The 20201-nt window shown below is 38.5% G+C and overlaps 1 protein-coding gene across 7 annotated transcripts in view; it reads right to left on the reverse strand.

Moving 5' to 3' along the window:
* Positions 1-20201, reverse strand: part of LOC150094718 (myotubularin-related protein 9) — a 282350-nt gene that overhangs the window by 12627 nt on the left and 249522 nt on the right. For all 7 annotated transcript variants that reach the window (XM_090410951.1, XM_090410948.1, XM_090410952.1 and 4 more), the window contains one exon: positions 10285-10412. In XM_090410951.1, the coding sequence (XP_090267077.1) occupies positions 10285-10412 (128 nt within the window). The remainder of the gene's footprint in view (positions 1-10284; positions 10413-20201) is intronic.

Genomic DNA, 20201 nt, shown 5'->3' on the forward strand with positions numbered 1-20201 from the left:
CTGCCAGGTCTCACTACCATTTTGTAGATCTTTCTTTTTATTCATAATTTATTTCTAACAGTATTAACAACACCAAATGAACTATTTTATAAAATAGATGTTTATTAACTTGCTTATACAGGTATTCCTTACTTAGCACGGGATTTGATTAATGCAGTGAAATAAATTGCGACTATCCCTTGATATATGCAGCACGAGTTTTAATTAAGGAGCCTTTAAATTTACCACAAAAACATGCAAGCCTCGAGGAGAAAGAAGAAAGTCGTGAGCATGATGATGTCATTCCTCCCACATAGCCACACTCCCAGAGTCTGAGAGCCAGCCAGTTACTTTGCTGCCAGCATTAAGAGTGGGTGTATTACAAGCTCCAGTTGTTCTGCTGTATTTACAAATTACGTTCTTCATAAATTTTGCAGCCCATTGATCATGTTGAAGAATAAGAGCAATCCCACAACCAGTTCATTAAGTGAAAAAAAGAGGAGAAAAGTAATTACCTTAGATACAAAACTTGATATAATTAAAAGATTTAATTATAGTCTATAATATGGACTATTTTATACAAAGCTGACGAGTATTGTGAGCAAGATAAAGTTGCATCTACACCTGCAAGTATGGAATGCACACATAACCAAAGTGCTAGAATGGTTGAAATGGAAGATCTGTTGATTATTTGGCTGGAAGACTGCAATCAAAAGAGAATTCCAATTAGTGCCTATAATATCACAGTCAAAGCTCTATGTCTCTTTTCAAGACTTAAAGAGACTAAATATAAAGAAGACAATTCAAAATTCACAGCTAGCAAAGGCTGGCTTGAAAATTTTAAATCTAGGACTAGACTAAAGAATGTGAAAATAACAGGTGAAGCTGCAAGTGCCGATGAAGATGCTGCATCTACATTTCCTGCTGAGCTATTTCCTGCATCTACATTTCCTGCTGAGAAAATTATCAAAGAAAATTATTATGATTACTGTCAAATTTTCAATGTAGATGAAACTGGCCTCTATTGGAAAAAAATACCATCTAGAACTTTTATATAAAAAAAAAAAGCAGCGCAGCCTGGCTATAAAGTATCAAAAGATCGCATAACTGTTATGCTTGCAGGGAATACTGATGGAGATTTTAAATGAATGAAGCCACTGCTTGTCTATCGAACTCAGAACCCAAGGGCTTTAAAAGGATGTAACAAGAACTCTTCACCTGTAATTTGGTGTGTGAATCAGAAGGCTTGGGTTACCCAAAGCCTATTCGAAGATTAGTTTAAGTCTTATTTTTGTCCGGCAGTTGAAGCTTATTGCAAGAGAAATAACTTAGCTTTCAAAGCTTTTTTGCTTTTAGATAACGCACCTGGTCATCCAAATTCTCTTAAAGGTCTGTGTAAAAATATGAAAGTTTTATTTTTTCCACCAAATACGACATCATTGCTATAATCAAAGAACTAGATGGACTATTTCGCAGTTTAGAATCACTTAAGCAGAAAGTAATGGATACGGATATGGATCCAGTGTTAAGCGAAGAATGCTTGTTTGCCGAGGTCTAGAGAGTCATTTTGCTTGTTATTGTAGAATTTATGCTGAAAAGAAAAAACTAAAACTGTTCAAACGACTGTTGATAATTTTTTGTAATAAAAAATTGCCGTAACAAGAATTTATTAAACATTTACTTTTGCATTCATTTTTTATCTTTCCTAAAAGAGTACCATATAAAACGAATTATTAATACAGTAATCAATCATGGATGAATTGTAATTTTTATCATTGATTATTATATTTGATGAACGCGATTTTGATATATGTGCCAACATCGAGGGATTAATTAATCGCTTTAATCAAGGGATACCCATATTTTGCTGAATTTCAAATCAGCATCTTCAGAGCACATGACAATACGCACATGTGGCAGTAAGTAAGTGAAACAATACCAGTTGTAACCGACAAAAGATCTAAAATCCTAATGTGGCACCCTCTAATGTTATAAAAAAAGTATTATAGATATGTGGGAATAGCTCTTGAGATAACAGTCTCCCAAATTTTTGGCAAATTAATGTAATCATACTTGTTCAGGTTAGGAGAATTCTTCATAGCCATGGCTGACTCAAAAAATATCTTTTGAATCGGTAATGACTTCAAAATAGCACATTAGTGTTCACATTAGTAGCACATAAGTTTTCTTCCATGTAATCCTGTGTGAAGGAGTCTCCAAAGCGTGGTCTGCCAGTCCTGACTTGCCAGGACTGGCAGATCAAATTCACGAATTCAGCATCTCTATGTATTTGTGCGTTGTGGATTATACAAAGGCTTTTGATTGTGTTAGCTGGGATACTCTATGGAAAATCTTAAGAAAAGTGGAAATTCCAGAACACTTGGAGCACTTAATAAAACAACTTTACAAGAAGAACACAGCAGTAGCGAAAATCGAAAAAAATATGTCAGAATGTTTTTAAGTAGAAAGGGAGTGAGACAAGGCTGCATCCTTTCCCCCTGATCTATTTAACATCTATGGAGAGCATATAATGAGCAAAGCTCTAGATGGTTGGAAGGGTAGAATTTCAATTGGAAGAAGAAAAATAAACAATCTCAGATTTGCTGATGACACAGTACTAATAGTCACTAGCATGGAAAAACTAAATTCACTCATAATGAGAGTTGAATGGGAGAGCATAAATGTGGGCTAAAAATCAACAGTGCTAAGACCAAACATATGGTGATAGGAAAAAAGAGAACTCTCAATGCAAAATTGATCTGAAAAAGTTGAACAGTAGATCTGAGAGCACTAATAAAAAATAAAAAAGGCTACAGATCTGAAATTAAAAGAAGAATTCCTATGCGGAGAGAGGCAATGACACAACTACAGAAGATCTCCTTGGTCACCAAAACTTGCTGGTCAACAGCCTTGTATTTCCAATTGTTCTATATGGTTCGGATTCATGGACACTAAATAAAATAGATAAAGAAAGACTCACCTCCTTTGAGATGTGGTGTTGGAGAAGGATGCTAAAGATTTCATGGATGGAAAAAAAAAACTAATGGCAGCATCATTTCACAACTGAACATTAAAAAATAGCTAAATGATATTGTCGATAAGAGAATACTTTAATCCTGTGGCCACATATCTTAAAGGAAGAATGATAATCTGGAGATGATGATACAGGGCGAGGTAGAAGGAAACAGAAAAAGAGGCGTCCATGGTTAAGATGGCTGGATCAAATCTCAAAAATATCGGGTATGTCAATGGAGAAAGCTTCAGCTGCCACAACAGAAAGAAGAAGATGGAGGAACATTGTTAACAAGGTCATGAGTCTTCAGACATGAGGAGACCGAAGTAGAAAAAGGAAAAATTTCTCACGGCTGAGTTGAATTCCAGGAATAGCCTTATTCCAGCACATCCTGTGGTAGGTGTCCAAAGCATGATTAGGTAGGAGAGGAATTTCATTGCCTGGTGTGAGACCACTTCCTGCATACTGGAGGCATGAAGTGGCGTGAAAGAGTTCCATGTTTGGTCTCTGGAGCAGGGTTTTTGGATTATATAAAAATAAATTAAAAAATACAAAAAAATATAAAATGGATAAAAAAAAACAATCCTTAGCCCACTCACAGTACAAAAATGTACTGTAGATTAGCAGATGGGCTACTGAAGGGCTGTCGATGCACAATATATATAACCTCTCGCAGTCAAGTCATCCCCACCTTCCAGCAGTATAGCCTGTTTCCACAAATGGGACTCTGGTGAGCATAACCACCTCAAATGTATATCTTCCCTAGTTAGAGGAAATGCCAACTAGACCACTAGAGACCTGAAGTGGCAGCAGCCATGTTTTGTCACTAGAGCAAGGGTTCCAGTTTCTGTGTCCCCCCCCACAGGCAGTGAGAGTGAAACCCTCAATGACATACCAATCTCACTGTAGGGGCCTGGACTATCCCCCCATTTGAGGGTACAGCAGTCAAATGGTTTTGCAGGCCTGCCGCTGGTTAGTACATGGGACCGAACTAGGTAGTAAAGAACCTGAAGGCTTCCAATCAGACAGTGAAAAATCCTGCAACCATGTATTTTGCCAGTTTGTGACTGGAGGGAGACCAAATACTGTGGCTGCAGGGGAAACTAAACCATGTATGGTGTAGTTGCAGATCTCAAAAATTCTTCCATAAAAATAGTTCAAAAATCCCATAAAAAACATTAAAAATACAACCCAAAAAATCCAACCAAGCATCACTTACTTTACTTACTTAATCCTCTTCACTCCACCTGGGATCATAGGTCTTCCACCACCATTTTCCACCGGACTCTGTTTTTTGCTTCTGCTTTTATTTGGTTCCAGTTTTTATTAATATTTGTTATTTCTTTCAGTATTGTTCTTTTCCATGTTTCTCTTGGCCTTCCTCATCTTCTTTTACCCTGTGAGTTCCAATCTAGAGCCTGTTTTAGTATTATTTTATCTTCTTTCCTCAACACATGCCCCAACCATCTCCATTTTCTTTCACGTATCTGTTGCAACATGGGTTTCTGGTTTGTTCTCTGCCATAATTCTTTGTCTGATATTTGTTTTGGCCAATATATTCCCAGTATCATTCTTAAACACTTGTTTAGGAAGACCTGGGCACTGTTAACTATCTTTTTGTTTAACATCCAGGTTTCTGATTCATACATTAGTATTGCCTTTACATTTGAGTTAAATATTCTCATTTTAGTTTTTATAAACAAATTGTTGTTTTTCCAAATATTTCTAAGTTGGTTGAAAGTTGAATAAGTAATTTGAATAAGCCAGCTGTTTCCTTCTATTTATATCTTCAGTGGTTCCTCCTTTTATTGATACTATTGAACCAAGGTATATGAATTGTTCTACTTCTTTAAGCAGTATTTCTTCTATTGTTATTTGTTTATTTTGTTTTGCATTTATTTTCATCAACATTGTTTTATTTTTATTTATCCTAAGACCAACTTTTTTGGCTGTTTCTACAAGTGTTGTTGTTTTTTGTTCTATATGTTGATGCTTCTGTGAAAGTAAGCAGACATCATCTGCAAAATCTAGATCGTGGAGTTGGTTTTGAAGTAACCATTGTAATCCTGTACTTCCATGAGATACTTTTCTCATCACCCAGTCTACGACAATTAAAAACATAGTAGGGGAGAGGATACAACCTTGCCTTATTCCTGTCTTTGTTTTAAATGGTTCTGAGAGGGTATTTCCATGCATTACTTTAATTTCAAAATCTTCATACATTTTTTAAATTATTCTTATTATTTTTTCTGGGAATCCATAATTTCTAAGTAATTTCCACAGGGAAGATCTATTTATACTGTTGAAAGCTTGTTCAAAATCGATAAAATTTAAATATAAGCTTGCCTCCCATCCAATGATTGTTCTATGTGGCAAAAGTAGCAATGTGGTCGGTGCATGATCTATTGGCTCTAAATCCTGCCTGTTCTGGTCTTAGTTGTTTTTCTATTTCTATTTTGATTCTTTTTAGTATTATCCATGCTGGTATTTTACTTATAACACTCAGCAATGTTATACCTCTCCAATTTTTGCATTCAGATAGGTTCCCTTTTTTGGGTAATTTAACCAGTAATCCAGTATTCCATTCCTTAGGCCACTCTTCTTTCTGCCATATCTAATTTAGTAAGGGATATAATATCTCTGCTATAAGTTTTGGATTTGCTTTTAGTATATCACTTGGTATGTTGTCTGCTCCTGGTGCTTTACCTGTTTTGATCTGAGTTATTGCTTTTGTAATTTCGTTCAAATGTATATCTAATGATGCATTTTGTTCATTTAATTCTAGGCTCTGGTCACCATCAGTCATTTCTTGAAATTTCTCTGAGAAGAATTCCACCCATCTATTTATCTGTTCTTTTTCATTTAATAATAGTTTTACTTCTTTATTGTATATAGGAACTATCCATTTGTTTCTTTTTCCATTTAATTTCCTTGTAATATTATACAACTTTCTAGTATCATTTATATATGCAGCATCCTCTGCCTCTTGTGCTAGATTCTCTATGTATTTTCTTTTACCATTTCTTGCACTTCTTTTTATTTCTTTGTTAATTGCTCTATATCTTTCTGCTTGTTCTTGTTCAACATTTTTGCCAATCTGTAACAGTTTCTCTTTTATTCTCTCTCTCTCCTCTATTTTTAATTTGGTGTTTTCTGATATCCATTCCTTGTCTGTATTAGTTCAAAATCCCAATATCTTTTCTGATGTGCTTATTAGTATGTCTTTAATCTTAGTCCATTTTCCCTCTATGTTATCTCTTTCTCTTTTTTCGAGTTTATCCCATTTATCCTGTAGAGTTGTTATAAATTTATTTATGATCTCTTTGTTTTTGAGTTTTTCAATTCTAAACCTCTTCCTATTGTGCACTGTTTGTTTATTTTTAAATATGGGGAGGAAGTGGAGAGGGTAGAGAGACGAGTGACCAAGATGATAGCAGGACTGTGGAATGAACCTTATGAGAATAGGTTGAGGATTTGTGGGTTGCAGAAATTGGACGATAGGCGAAGGAGGGGTGATATGATTGAGACATTCAAATTACTGAAGGGTTTTTATAAGACTGATCCAGAAGATATTTTTGAAAATATGACTGGTGGTGGGAGGACTAGGGGCCATGCATGGAAGCTGGGCAAGAGCGTGGTTGACAAGGGTGTTAGAGCTAGGTTTTTTACTTGGAGAGTGGTGAATGAGTGGAATAAGCTTCCAGAGTCTGTTGTGGGTGCTACGACCGTGAATGAGTTCAAGGCAAGATATGATAGATACTGTGTGAATGTTGAATAGTTGTTCCAGACATAATGTTAGGGCCTCCCTCGATGAGTCTGTCGACTCCTTGGAGTTTCCCGGAACAATAATAATAATAATGATAATAATATTTTTACTTTCATGGTAGCTGTTAGGAGAGAGTGATCTGAATATGCCTTGGCTCCTCTTTTAACTCTGACATCCAGGAGTGATTTCCTCCAATTCCTTGATATGAGTACATGGTCTATTTGGTTCTTTGTCTTTCTATCTGGTGCTATCCATATCCACTTGTGTATTTTTTTATGTTGGAAGAGACTCCCCCCTATTACAAGCTGATTGAACATACAAAAGTCTATAAGTAACTCTCCATTTTCATTTATTTCTCCTTCTGCATACTTTCCCATAACAGTTTCTTTATTAGTATTATCATTTCCAACCTTAGCATTAAAGTCTCCAATTATAAGCTGCATATCTTTTTTATTTGTTGTTTCTATACTTCTCTGTAGCATGTTATAAAAATTATCCTTTTCTTCCTGGATCGCATCATTTTTTGGTGCATATATAGCAATTATTGTGATGTTCTGCTTGCCGGCTTTAAATCTAGCATTTATATTCTTTCGGATATTGGGTTGCACTCCATTAGTGCACCATGAGCTTTCTTTGTCATCATTAGTGCAACTCCCTTTGTGTGGTCATTCATAATTTGGTTCCCAGAGTAGATTAAGTAGTGACCAGAGTTTAATATGATTTTTTCAGTTCCTATCCATCTCGTTTCGCTTAATCCCATTATTTCTAGTCTGTATTTTTCTAGAACTCTCGAGACTTGGTATGTCTTCCCAGTTTTGAACATGGTTCTAACATTTCAACATCCCAGTCTAAGCTTGAATTTTGGTAAGGTGTCTGTCACTTTTTTCCGCACCTCTGCTTCCCCAGAAGGGCTTTCACAGAGGTGCCTCGTGTTCATGGCAGTTCATGTTCTATTTCCTTCATCCATATCACATTTTGGAAGGTTTCAGTTTGCATAGCAAAGATTTTTTTCTGAGACTGGGTTGCTAGCCCTGCACTCAACCCTTCCCATTTATCCAGGATTGGGACCGGCATGTCAAGTTTTCACTAAGCATGGCTAGGTTAACCAAGCATCACACCAACACTAATTTTTACCAAAAAAAAAAAAGTTTCCACATCCACTTCACCAACATCTGTGCCCTAGACAGCAATATAAATGATGTACACCATTACTTACAGTCATCTAAAATCAGAACTATTATTTCTTTCAGAATCCCAACTGGCAACCTCAACAACCACTGTACACCTCAACTGTCCAAACTCATCAAACACTTCTTTCTGTCACAAGGGTGGCACTCGTGCATTCCTGAGAACCAAAATAACATGCTAGAGACTGCAAATCCTTAAATTCCCACTGTTTGATCTGCTTTGGCTCAAAATTTCTCTACCAAATCAACCTACCCTTTTCATATGCTCCCTCCAAACTCTGTCAACCACTCTGACGTCTTCAACTTTATCTCTCTAAAGCTAGACTTTCTGCAGTCTAAATACCCCATCAGTGAGGTCATCCTTCTTGGGGACTTCAATGTCTGCAACTCATATTGGTATTTTCCAGTTTCACTAATCAAGCAGGCAGGGATCATGAGGTGTTGGACATTAGCAATGACCTATTTCACATCATCAATCTTCCTACCGGAATACCAGCCAACCTTCCAATTTTCCAATACACTTGACCTCTTCCTAACAAGCTCCCTTCCACGTATACTATGGTTGTCGGTTCTCCTCTTGGAAACTCAGACTGCAACCACATACAAGTCTCTTTTGTTGCAGAACAACCTATGCTCACCAGTTCCCAGTCTCATGTCCTTTGGCACTACAATGGTGGCAACTGGAATGACCTTCATGACTTCTATTCCTCCTTCCCATGGTCCGACTACTGCTTCAGTTCTTCTGATGCAAACACCTGCTCAGACCAAATAACCTGAACACAAAAAAAGCATCTGGTCTTGATGGTATCCCACCTATTATGTTAAAAAATTGTTGCCCCACAACTAACACCTATCCTGTATCGCCTCTTCAATCTATCCTATTCAATTGGCATCTACCCTACAACATGGAAACAGGTCCACATCAAGTCCATCCGAAAGAAAGGTGATAAGTCAATGAACAAACTGCCATCCAACTGCTCCTACTTCTGTTCTCTCCAAACTTATGAAGAAGGTCATCAACAACCAACTCCTGAGCCACCCAGAGACATATCAACTAATCAGTGACCAGAAGTATGGATTCTTCCACTCGCAATCTAGAACTGATCTTGCTTTCACCACCCACCTATGGACTCAGGCCATGGAGAAATCTGGAGAAACTCATGTGGTTGCCCTCGATATTTCAAAGGCATTTGATCAGGTTTGGCACAGGGGGCCTACTTACCAAACTGCCATCCTATGGTCTGCCTTTTTCACTCTGCAACTGGATTGCCAACTTTTCACTAGTCATTCCCTACATGTCATGGTGGATGGTTTACTCTCCTCAGACTTCCCCACCAATTCAGGAGAATCCTGGAGTTCTGTTCTTTCACCCACTCGCTTCTTCTTCTTGTATATAAATGACCTGCTCTCACAGAATTCTAATCTATCCATAGCTTTGCTGACAACAGCAGACTCCATTCCTCCTTTTCATTCAACAAACTTTGTAGTGCTCAAGCATTAGAATCCTCAAGATCTACCATGATCAGGAACCTGAACTCAGATCTCCTTGCTATATCCCAGTGAGGCAATGGCAACCTTCAATGCCACCAAAACTCTTAACAGTTACAAACAGTCAACACCAGAATTCCTGAACACATGAGATTACATGCAGTTCCACCATTACAGCTATTCTGAAACTGCTGATCATGCTTTGAACACCTACCACTTGGATACACTGGAATAAAGTCATTTACTCAATTGCAGCAAATACAAATATGAGAAGGTATTCCTGAAACTATCCTCAGATCTTCAGCCAAATGGTCAAGACCACCCACACTGAGCCCACTAGGAGGTGCCACCAAATTTGCTTCAAATCTTACTTTTACCATGTTTAAGCCTACACTCCTACATTTAGGAGTAGGCTCAACTTTGCTTTCATTTCTTCAGCCTCATTTACCTAGTGCTAATGCCTGAAGGCATATGTCATTGTTTTGTGTTCCCTGATGACGGTAAATTGACTTTGCCAAAATATTGGAAGTATTAATTAGAGTTATAATTAATATTCAGTTCAATTTCCTCAAAAATAATACTTATGAATAGTCAATGTATATGTCTTTCTACCAAAAAAGGAACAAGTAATGAAATTTAATACCTAGGATAACTGTGCATAGCATTCACAGTTATTTTGTCCAATTTAGCCACAAAGTATGTTACTTTTCATATGTTGTAAAATACTACAAAGAGTAACAATTCAGTAGACAGAAGGAATGCAAAATAATGTAAGATAAATTCAATATCAGGATAGTAATTTGGCATAACTAAAGAAGAGACCAGTCGCTTCAAAAATCAGTGATTATTACCTTCGTAGCTTCACAGCTTGTGCACGAAGTTCTTTATCTCGTGTTCTAATTTCAGCAATAGTCTGCCACGCTCGTTTCTGAGGAAGTGGATCACATACCCATCTTAAATATAATGATGTCCATAGTACCTACACAACAAAATTCAAAGCATAGAATATTTCTATAGAAGATTCTGAAAACCAAATGTACATGATAAATTATTATTATTACTATTATTAATAACAAATCTTCAAGGAGTTAACGAGACTCAATGTGTCTGTGTGTGTGTGGGGGGGGGGGACCTTAAATATCTAGCAATTTATATCTATGACATTAAACCTTAAATTTATGCACACTTCTAAGTGGGTTTTTATCCCAGAAAAACAAACCAGTCTGATAGCCTTAGTTTTTTTGCTGTAATTCAACTCAGCCTCTATGTTCCTAGCATTCACAATACATTCCACTCACCTGCAATTCTCCATGTAAAAAATGAACTCCTCGTTCCCTTCTTCACCATTTATACAACTTTCAGGTAAGGCCTCTTATTATCTTCTTACTCTCTACTCTATGAATAAGCCTTCTGTTTTAATTCTGCAAGATTCCATTACTAACTTAAACATCTCTATTATATCACTTCTTTTCTACATATCCACTAAACTCTGCACTCTCCAACTTCTCCTCCCACTAAGATTTTGTTAACCACTAAATTAATGAGAGTAGAATTCACATAAACAAAAAATGAAAAAAAAATTCATTTCTCTTACCCAATGCAGCCATAACTTTAATATAAAAAGGAAAGCAAATTACCAAGATCCATCCTCCACAGAGAATATACTGCTCTTTCACAGAGAATATACTGTACGTCCATTCCTTATCGAATTCAAATTCTTATAAACTTTTCTAGAGCCTTAACTACCACTCTATACTTGTATTAAGATTCAAAATAAACAACCAGGTTAAAAAAAAAGGTATTACCGATTCACCCGAACATTCCTTAACATATCCCTTGAAATTCCATCTAATCCTAATATTGTTTGTGTTGATATTGTTAATTCTATATGCCATTGTTAATTATATGTTTATTTTATTTTTCTTTATTTATGTTATTCACTTTAATTACTTTTACTTATTTCTTTGAATATTTCTTACTTAATTCTTTTCTTAAATCTATCTAGCTTAGTTTCATCTAAATAATATACTCTATCTTTCTATCCATCTTAAGATTCACTCAAGGCTGTTATTCACTCTTAAGAATGGTGCACATGGATTTTGAAGACAAAGGGTTTACTACTGGACAATGCCGATCCCCTTTGTTTCAATACTGGTTCTGATTCCTACTTCGTAGTCAGGGAAAATTTCTATTATACTGCACCACCCTGAATCCTAGATTATTGAACAGTGCAAAATCAAGGAACCAGAATTCAGTTTAGTACACTATCTTAAATCACTTAAGCTTATTTTGCAGTTGTAGCCTCCCTAACAATTTATCTCCCGCTGTGGTTCGAATTTTATGAGAAGGTGCAATAGAAATATAAAATCAGGCAAGTCACTAGTTAAACTTAAAGAAAAGGACATTTAATTTCAATTCAGACATTTACACATTATAAATAGACACAGACATGTAATTTCACTAATATCAAAGAATGAACATAATAATCAAAACCTTCTAAATTTCTCATAGCATACAACACACATCAATTCAGTACACAATTCTATCTATGAAGAGCCATGTACTATTATACACTTCAAGGCTAAGGATTATTCACTTATCAAATCACAAAGTAACCTCCACGTGCTTCTGCACTAATTCCTTCAAAATCTAACTTTCTCTAAAGTCCATAGCATAATTAATAACCTCAAAAAAACTTAATGTCCTTCCTAAATTTACAAGCTTTCTCCCGTAACACAGTTACTTAACAAAACATAGGGTTTACATTACCATTTGCTGGGGGATTATTCTTGGCCATCTCATTCATCATGATTGAACTTTCTCTTCTTGATTCCTGGCTCATTCTATATTATCTGTAGTGTTCTGTTCCACTGGTGGTCCGGACAGGACATATCTCCGCTGCCAAAAGTAATTGCCCGTTGTTTTCTCGTTGACTGGTTCAACATGGCTCAGCTATTTCCTGGGGAATCAGAAACTGCCTTCCACTGGGCTAAACATTGACCGACAAGCTTTCATGAACATCATGGCATGCTCCTTCAGACTTTGTCTCGATGACCTCGTCGAAGCATGGGGGCGAGAAGGTGCTACAAGGAGGTTCCAGAACCAAAAACGAAAAGCGACAAAAAGCCTTCTCTTAGGCGCTGCTATCGTTTTTAAATTGCGCGCCATCCTTTCTTTCTACGTCATTGCTTCCCCCCCCTGCTTGAGTCACCCTACATCTCCCAGTACGTAGCACCACTCTCTCCCCTAGTATGCTCTTCGATGTGAGTGTGTGTGGAGGGGAGGGAGGGAACTTGCGTGCTTGCCTTACTTGGTGCACGTGTACTTGTTTCACGTGTTCAGTTTCAGGCCATCTGCACCTAATCCGATTAACTAGTCTCCCAGCAAATTTACAAGCATTTACACAAAAGTAACATAGCTTAAATCACAGACAATTCACAATATTTATATTGCAACATGAATTATGGATAAATAACCTCAATTTAGTAATGTTTCTGGTAAGTCACCAGTAATTTAGCACATCTGATATGTCAATATACGTTCAAAATTGCAAACGCATGTTAAGTCTGAAAGAAACGTAAATTAAATTAATTTTCAGTTAAATTCAGAACTTAACAATATGCAGCAACATCTATAATATGGCCTTTGTATACCATATCTTGTCTTCAGTTCCCATTGCAGCAAAATGTAATATGTGATGATAGATTCTAGCAAACATAGTTACTGAATAGTTTAACCACAAGACTGCAGTTACTGCCATCTTGTGTTCAGTAAGGTTATTCTTCCACAATGATTCTTTCTTTCTTTTACATGATGAATAGTAATAGCTCCAAGTTTCCTTTATCTTGGGTAAAGCACAACCTGTGCTTTACATTGGTTGTGCAAATGCTTGTTACTCTGCTCCCCAAAATCCCTCCACATTATTTTCTTTTCGTGAGTGTTGACTTTAATGAGATTATTCACCCACTGAACTTCCACCTGCATTTAGATACTGCTTCCAATAAATAACTGATTTCTCTTCACAAAATGTTCCATGTACTGCTTCAAGTCACCTGAGTTTATCACAATTCTTTACTTTGTAGTTCAATATATATGTATATGTACAGGCAGTCCATGCTTTATATGATTCTGATATGCACGAATTTCAGTTACCACAGTTTAGTTAAATAATACAAGTTCCCCAACAACATTGTTCAAATTTCAGTTATCATGGTATATTAACTGTAGTCACTACATCAAGTACAAACTTCACAGCTAGATCTTCAGTCCACAAATCACTAAATAAGAGATGTGCATTCCATATGTGTATGATAGCCTCTTACAGATATTGGTCCATGAGCTTTGCTCAATGAGGACATTTTCACTATATTAGTTCAGGAAATTACAACGTACTAGGATATACATTAAAATAAATTTTAATATATTTCTATATTTTGGCAACGTCACACTGCTATTTTCAAGAACTTAGGTACAAGATACGTGCACGCAGGCACAGCACAAACAATAAATGAGTAAGAAGAATGAAGCTATTATTTCTCCTAAAGTCCTGATGATGCCCTCTAGCGGGCAATGTTGGTATTCTTGGGCGATTGGGCTGGAGGTCTTCTGATGAAGGTTTCCCAAATTTGAGGAAGTCTCATGCAGCCAAATTTGTTGAGGTTTGGTTCGTTTCTTAGGGCTGAAGCTGATTCTATGAAAAGCCTTTCATATCTGTATTTGCTACGGTGTATTATCCTGGCTTTTTTCCACCGTATTCTATGGCAGGTATCCAGAGCATGGTCAGCAAGACCAGAGCGGCTGTATTGGTGAAACCGGATGTAGTCCTTGTGTTCTGAAATTCTGATATTTGCTGTCCTGCCTGTTTGGCCGAAGTAGGACAGCTTACAGCTGCAAGGGACCTGGTACACCCCAGGTAGGTCTGGGGGGGGGGAGGTTGGTCTTTTGTTGAGCGGATAAGGGATGCCAATTTTTTATATGGTTTGTAACAAGAAGTTATGTTTTTTTAGGATTTTTGTGATTTTTTCTGAGGTGCCTCGGATGTAAGGTATGGTGATGGATTTAGAGTAATCCTTGTTGTGAGAGGGAGGGGGGGGGTTGTGGTTTACTGGTTTTAATATTTTTTGGATTTTTTTTTTTGGGGGGGAGTAGCCATTGGCTGAGAACATGTTGAGGATATGGTTTCGTTCTGTGGTTAGGGCATTGTCATTTGAGCAGATAAGTTTAGCCCTGTTGTGTAGTGTCTTAATGACTCCATATTGTTGTGAGGGGGGGTGGATTGTTGGTGAATGTATCTGCCTGTATGGGTGGGTTTTCTATATACTGAGAAAACCAAGGTTCCATCAGGAACCTAGACGATTCAGTTGTCCATCAAGACAACTGAATCGTCTCGCCTTCCTGAAGCGCTGCCGGGATAACCAGATAATCCCTAACTGTGTGAAATTCAAGCACCGTTTCTCTTCGCAAAAGGCACTTCGTATCTATAACCGTGCCAGCCAAGCCTTACTCAGAGAACAAATTGCCGCCACTCGGCGTTTCCTGAGTGAAGCTAACTCAACTATACAGGCACTCGAAGTTGTCCTTTCAAGCACCTTAAGCCACGAAATTTGGTCGATTTTACACGACATCTTGTGCACTGCAGCGGAGAAAGAGTTTAGATTAGTCCGAGATCGGCACATCAAAAAATTCGAAAATTTAAAAAAGGTTGTGATCTCTAAACCGCAACTTCCTACCAATACGGTAGTGAATCTGTCGTCACTAAGTGTGAAACCCGAAGCACTTGACGCCCTCGCACGTGGCCACAACTTCGCCATTGCGCCCAAAAGAATACCTGCTGAGGATATCATGATACGGATTGAACGTGGGATCCGACACCTCCCAAGCCACGTCGCCAACGATATTAGACTGGATGTAGCTTGTGTTCTGACTAAAGCCAAACCACCTAAAACCAACATGCCCAGTAAAGAAATTAAATCTCTATTAGAATTAAAGAAAAACAAGAAAATAATAATCACCAAAGCTGACAAAGGGAATGCCACAGTATTGCTGAACCAAAAAGATTACACAGGTAAGCTGAAATCTCTATTGTTAGATCGTGCCACTTACCTACCTATCGAAAACAATCCCACCAACTCACAAATTAGAAAACTCCACAGGCTCCTTAAGAAGGTCACTTCTTGGCCTGTGGAAATCACCAACAAACTAAAACCATATAACTCCATACCCCCCCCCCCCCCCGTATTTATGGACTCCCAAAAATTCACAAGGAAAATGTGCCATTACGTCCCATAGTGGATGGCATTGATTCCCCCACATACAAACTAGCTAAACATTTGGCCAAAGCTCTTTCACACTATACTGGCAACACACCTTCATACATAAAAAACTCAGCCCATTTCAAAGCCAGCATAGAAAACCTTACACTCAAACACACTGACATAATGGTCAGTTTTGATGTCTCCTCCTTATTTACGAATGTCCCTCTCAAAGAATCCTTAGAGCTAATCCAAGCTAAATTTCCTCCCGATATCACAGCCCTATTTCAGTTCACAATGAACTCAGGCTACTTTGTTTGGCAAGGAAAATTCTACAAACAAATAGAGGGGACAGCCATGGGTTCTCCACTCTCCCCACCCTTGGCCAACTTTTATATGGAGACTTTTGAAGAGCAAGCCTTGAACTCTGCCCCACAAAAACCAACCATTTGGCTTCGCTATGTAGATGATGTATTCACTATTTGGCCACATGGCTCCGATGCACTCCTCTCCTTCTTAACACACTTAAACAACCAACACCCCAGAATCAAATTCACCCTGGAAGAGGAAAAAAACAACTGCATTCCGTTCTTAGACACACTGGTCACCCGCCAGCCTGGTGGAACCTTGGTTTTCTCAGTATATAGAAAACCCACCCATACAGGCAGATACATTCACCCACAATCCCCCCCCCCCCTCACAACAATATGGAGTCATTAAGACACTACACAACAGGGCTAAACTTATCTGCTCAAATGACAATGCCCTAACCACAGAACGAAACCACATCCTCAACACGTTCTCAGCCAATGGCTACCCCCCCCCAAAAAATCCAAAAAATATTAAAACCAGTAAACCACAACCCCCCCCCTCCCTCTCACAACAAGGATTACTCTAAATCCATCACCATACCTTACATCCGAGGCACCTCAGAAAAAATCACAAAAATCCTAAAAAAACATAACTTAACTTCTTGTTACAAACCATATAAAAAATTGGCATCCCTTATCTGCTCAACAAAAGACCAACCTCCCCCCCCCCTAGATCTACCTGGGGTGTACCAGGTCCCTTGCAGCTGTAAGCTGTCCTACTTCGGCCAAACAGGCAGGACAGCAAATATCAGAATTTCAGAACACAAGGACTACATCCGGTTTCACCAATACAGCCGCTCTGGTCTTGCTGACCATGCTCTGGATACCTGCCATAGAATACGGTGGAAAAAAGCCAGGATAATACACCGTAGCAAATACAGATATGAAAGGCTTTTCATAGAATCAGCTTCAGCCCTAAGAAACGAACCAAACCTCAACAAATTTGGCTGCATGAGACTTCCTCAAATTTGGGAAACCTTCATCAGAAGACCTCCAGCCCAATCGCCCAAGAATACCAACATCGCCCGCTAGAGGGCACCATCAGGACTTCAGGAGAAATAATAGCTTCATTCTTCTTACTCATTTATTGTTTGTGCTGTGCCTGTGTGCACGTATCTTGTACCTAAGTTCTTGAAAATGGCAGCGTGACGTTGCCGAAATATAGAAATATATTAAAATTTATTTTAATGTATATCCTAGTACCCTGTAATTTCCTGAAATAATATAGTGAAAATGCATAACCAACGTCTAAGCCTTTCCACGAGAATCAATGAGGACAAGCATTATCATCTTGTAGGATAAATGTCTCCCCTATTGTACCCGCATACGGATGAACACAGTGGTCCAGGACTTTATCTCTATAAGCTGCAGCACATACAGGTTGGGGCATCCGCCCAACAAGAAGCCTCTCCAAACCATCATGCTATCTCCACCATAAGCATACATTTCACGGATATTAGCAGGGTCATAACATATCCATGGTTTTCTCCAGATCAGAGCATGCCTGGTATTGCTTTGTAGAGATGAATGGTTTTGAGTATGAACGTGTGTTGAGGCTGCTGCTGCACATTCTTTAACACAGTTAAAGGAGAATGGAGGAATTGTCACCGAACTCTTTTTCACATAGGTGTTCAATTGCCTCTGCTAAACTGAATTTTCTAAGCCTGCCTCGAAGTTAACACGATTGTCAGAACTCCAATGAAGAATGATTGTTTGGAGTTCAAAATTTAGCGATAGAAATAGCTGTTTTAGTATTGATATGTAAGTCATTCCTTAAAATGATTTTAAGGAATGACGATGGTAAGGAGGTCACTGAATCAGTTGATATAGTGGAGTTACTGAGCACGCACTTTGCAAAAGTATATCATCCAGGTGGTGACATTGAAAAAATGAAGGAACCATTAGTTTATATGGGAATTGTGATGAATGAAGTGGAGGTGAATAGTCTATTACAGAACCTTAATGTGAATACATCTGTGGGATTGGATGGTATACTGGCACGGGTCTTGCGTGAAGCGGCTAAGGAATTATCAGTGCCCTTGACCATGTTGTTTAATCTGAGTCTCGGGTTTGGTTTAGTCCCGAAGTGTGGAAAGAGGGGAAAATAGTTTCACTGCATAAAGGAGGATCCAAGACTATGGTTGCAAATTACTGACCGATCAGCATATCAGGAGTCGTTGTCAAGGTCTTGGAGAAAGTAGTCAAGGGAAAAATACAGGAATGGATTGATGAAAATGAGATACTGTACAGGGGACAGCATGGCTTTGTGAAGGGTAGATCATGCCTCAGTAACTTGCTTAAGTTTTATAACAAGGTGACGGCTGAACTGGATAAGGGTAATGGGTTTACAGTGATACTGCTGGACCTGGCAAAGGTGTTTGACAGGATACCACATGGAATTCTAATCCATAAACTACAACATATGGGAATGGATATAGGGTTGGTGAGATGAGTAGGTGGGTGGTTGATGGAGAGATATCAAAGAGTAGTTTATTCAGGAGTAGAGTCCAAAAGACGGCCTGTGACTAGTGGTGTGCCGCAGGGTTCTGTTCTTGGACCACTGCTGTTTAATCTGTTCATTAACGATATAGGGAAGGATCTAAGTGGAACAGTTCATTTGTTCACAGATGATGCAAAGTTGGGTAGGGCAATAGTGAATGCAGATGATGTCAAAATCTTGCAGGACGACTTGGATAGATTGGAGTTCTGGACTAAGGAGAATGGATGTCAATTTAATGTGACAAAATGTAAGGTTATGCATTTTGTGGTGAAAAGATTAGCAGCAGTATACCACATTGGTGGAACTGTACTCCAGGAGATTGATGAGACCAGGGACTTGGGAGTGTTGGTGGATAGGGAGATGAAGTTTAGGGGGCACATTGCAAAAGTAGCTAAATCAGCTCATCAACTCACTTGGTTGTTGAAAAATACCTTGACGAGCAGAGACAAGCAAGTTATTGTACCTCTGTACTGAGCCTTGATAAGACCTCATCTCGACTACTGTGCCCAGATTTGGTCACCTCGGTTCCTTCTTGATGGGGAGGAGGTGTAGAGGATCCAGAGGCGAGTGACTATGATAGCAGGTCTATGGAATGAACCATATGAGAATAGGTTGAAGATTTGTGGGTTGCAGAAACTAGTTGATAGGCGGAAAAGGGGAGATATGACTGAGACATTCAAATTGCTAAAGGGATTCTATAGGATTAATTCAGAGGATATTTTTAAGATCAGGACTGGTGGTGGGAGAACTAGGGGACACCTATGGAAACTGGACAAGAGTGTGGTTAGCAGGGGTGTTAGAGCTGGGTTCTTTACTTTTAGAGTGGTAAATGAATGGAATAAGCTGCCATAGTCTGTTGTGGATGCTATGACGGTGAGCGAGTTCAAGGCAAGGTATGATAGATACTGTGAGAATGTCGTATAGTTGTGTGGACATGATGTTTAGGGCCTCCCTCGATGAGTCTAAGGACTCCATGGAGTCGCCTGAAATAATAATAATAATAATAAATTAGTCTTACCCACAATTCTCCATCTCTCCATTCCCCCCCCCCCCTTCAGTCATACTTCAGCAGTAATATAAATGCTTATCACCAGATGGTGCTCAATAAGAAGGCAACCAGGAACATCCTACAAAGGTATGTCCAAAATTATTCCTTCCTTGTATTCTTCATGCAGCTATATCTTTAAAACATCAGTATGCCCTAAAAATTGAGTAAAAAGCCAATGACATCATAAAAGGGGTACTCCTAAAGAAAAATAGGCAAAATTGTAATACAAATTCTTCTTCTTCGGCACTACAGCTCCATGTGGGGCCTTGGCCTCCCATTTTTGGGTTTCGTAACTCACAATGAAGTGGGATCGTAATCTCCACTCTCAACCATGTGTAATTGTCTGTGAAGCGTTGTGTTCTTAAGACTGGTTTGCTTGCTTTTGTGGGAAAACCCCCAGATAAACTGGGGAGAAAAACCCTGCAGTCCATGCCGAAGACCGGCTAACTTGAGATCCTTAGCTCCTCACGTCAGTGATGAGAATCAAACACAGGACACTCCTTTCCCAGGTATATGGTTGCTGAGCACGTAACCACTCGGCTAATTGAGTGGACAGCGATACAAATTAATGAGATATAAAAAATTTCATAAATATACA

This window comes from Typopeltis vanoorti, chromosome 21, assembly GCF_054136105.1.
Source record: "Typopeltis vanoorti isolate ZY-2024b chromosome 21, IOZ_Tvanoo_1.0, whole genome shotgun sequence".
Taxonomy (NCBI): domain Eukaryota; kingdom Metazoa; phylum Arthropoda; class Arachnida; order Uropygi; family Thelyphonidae; genus Typopeltis; species Typopeltis vanoorti.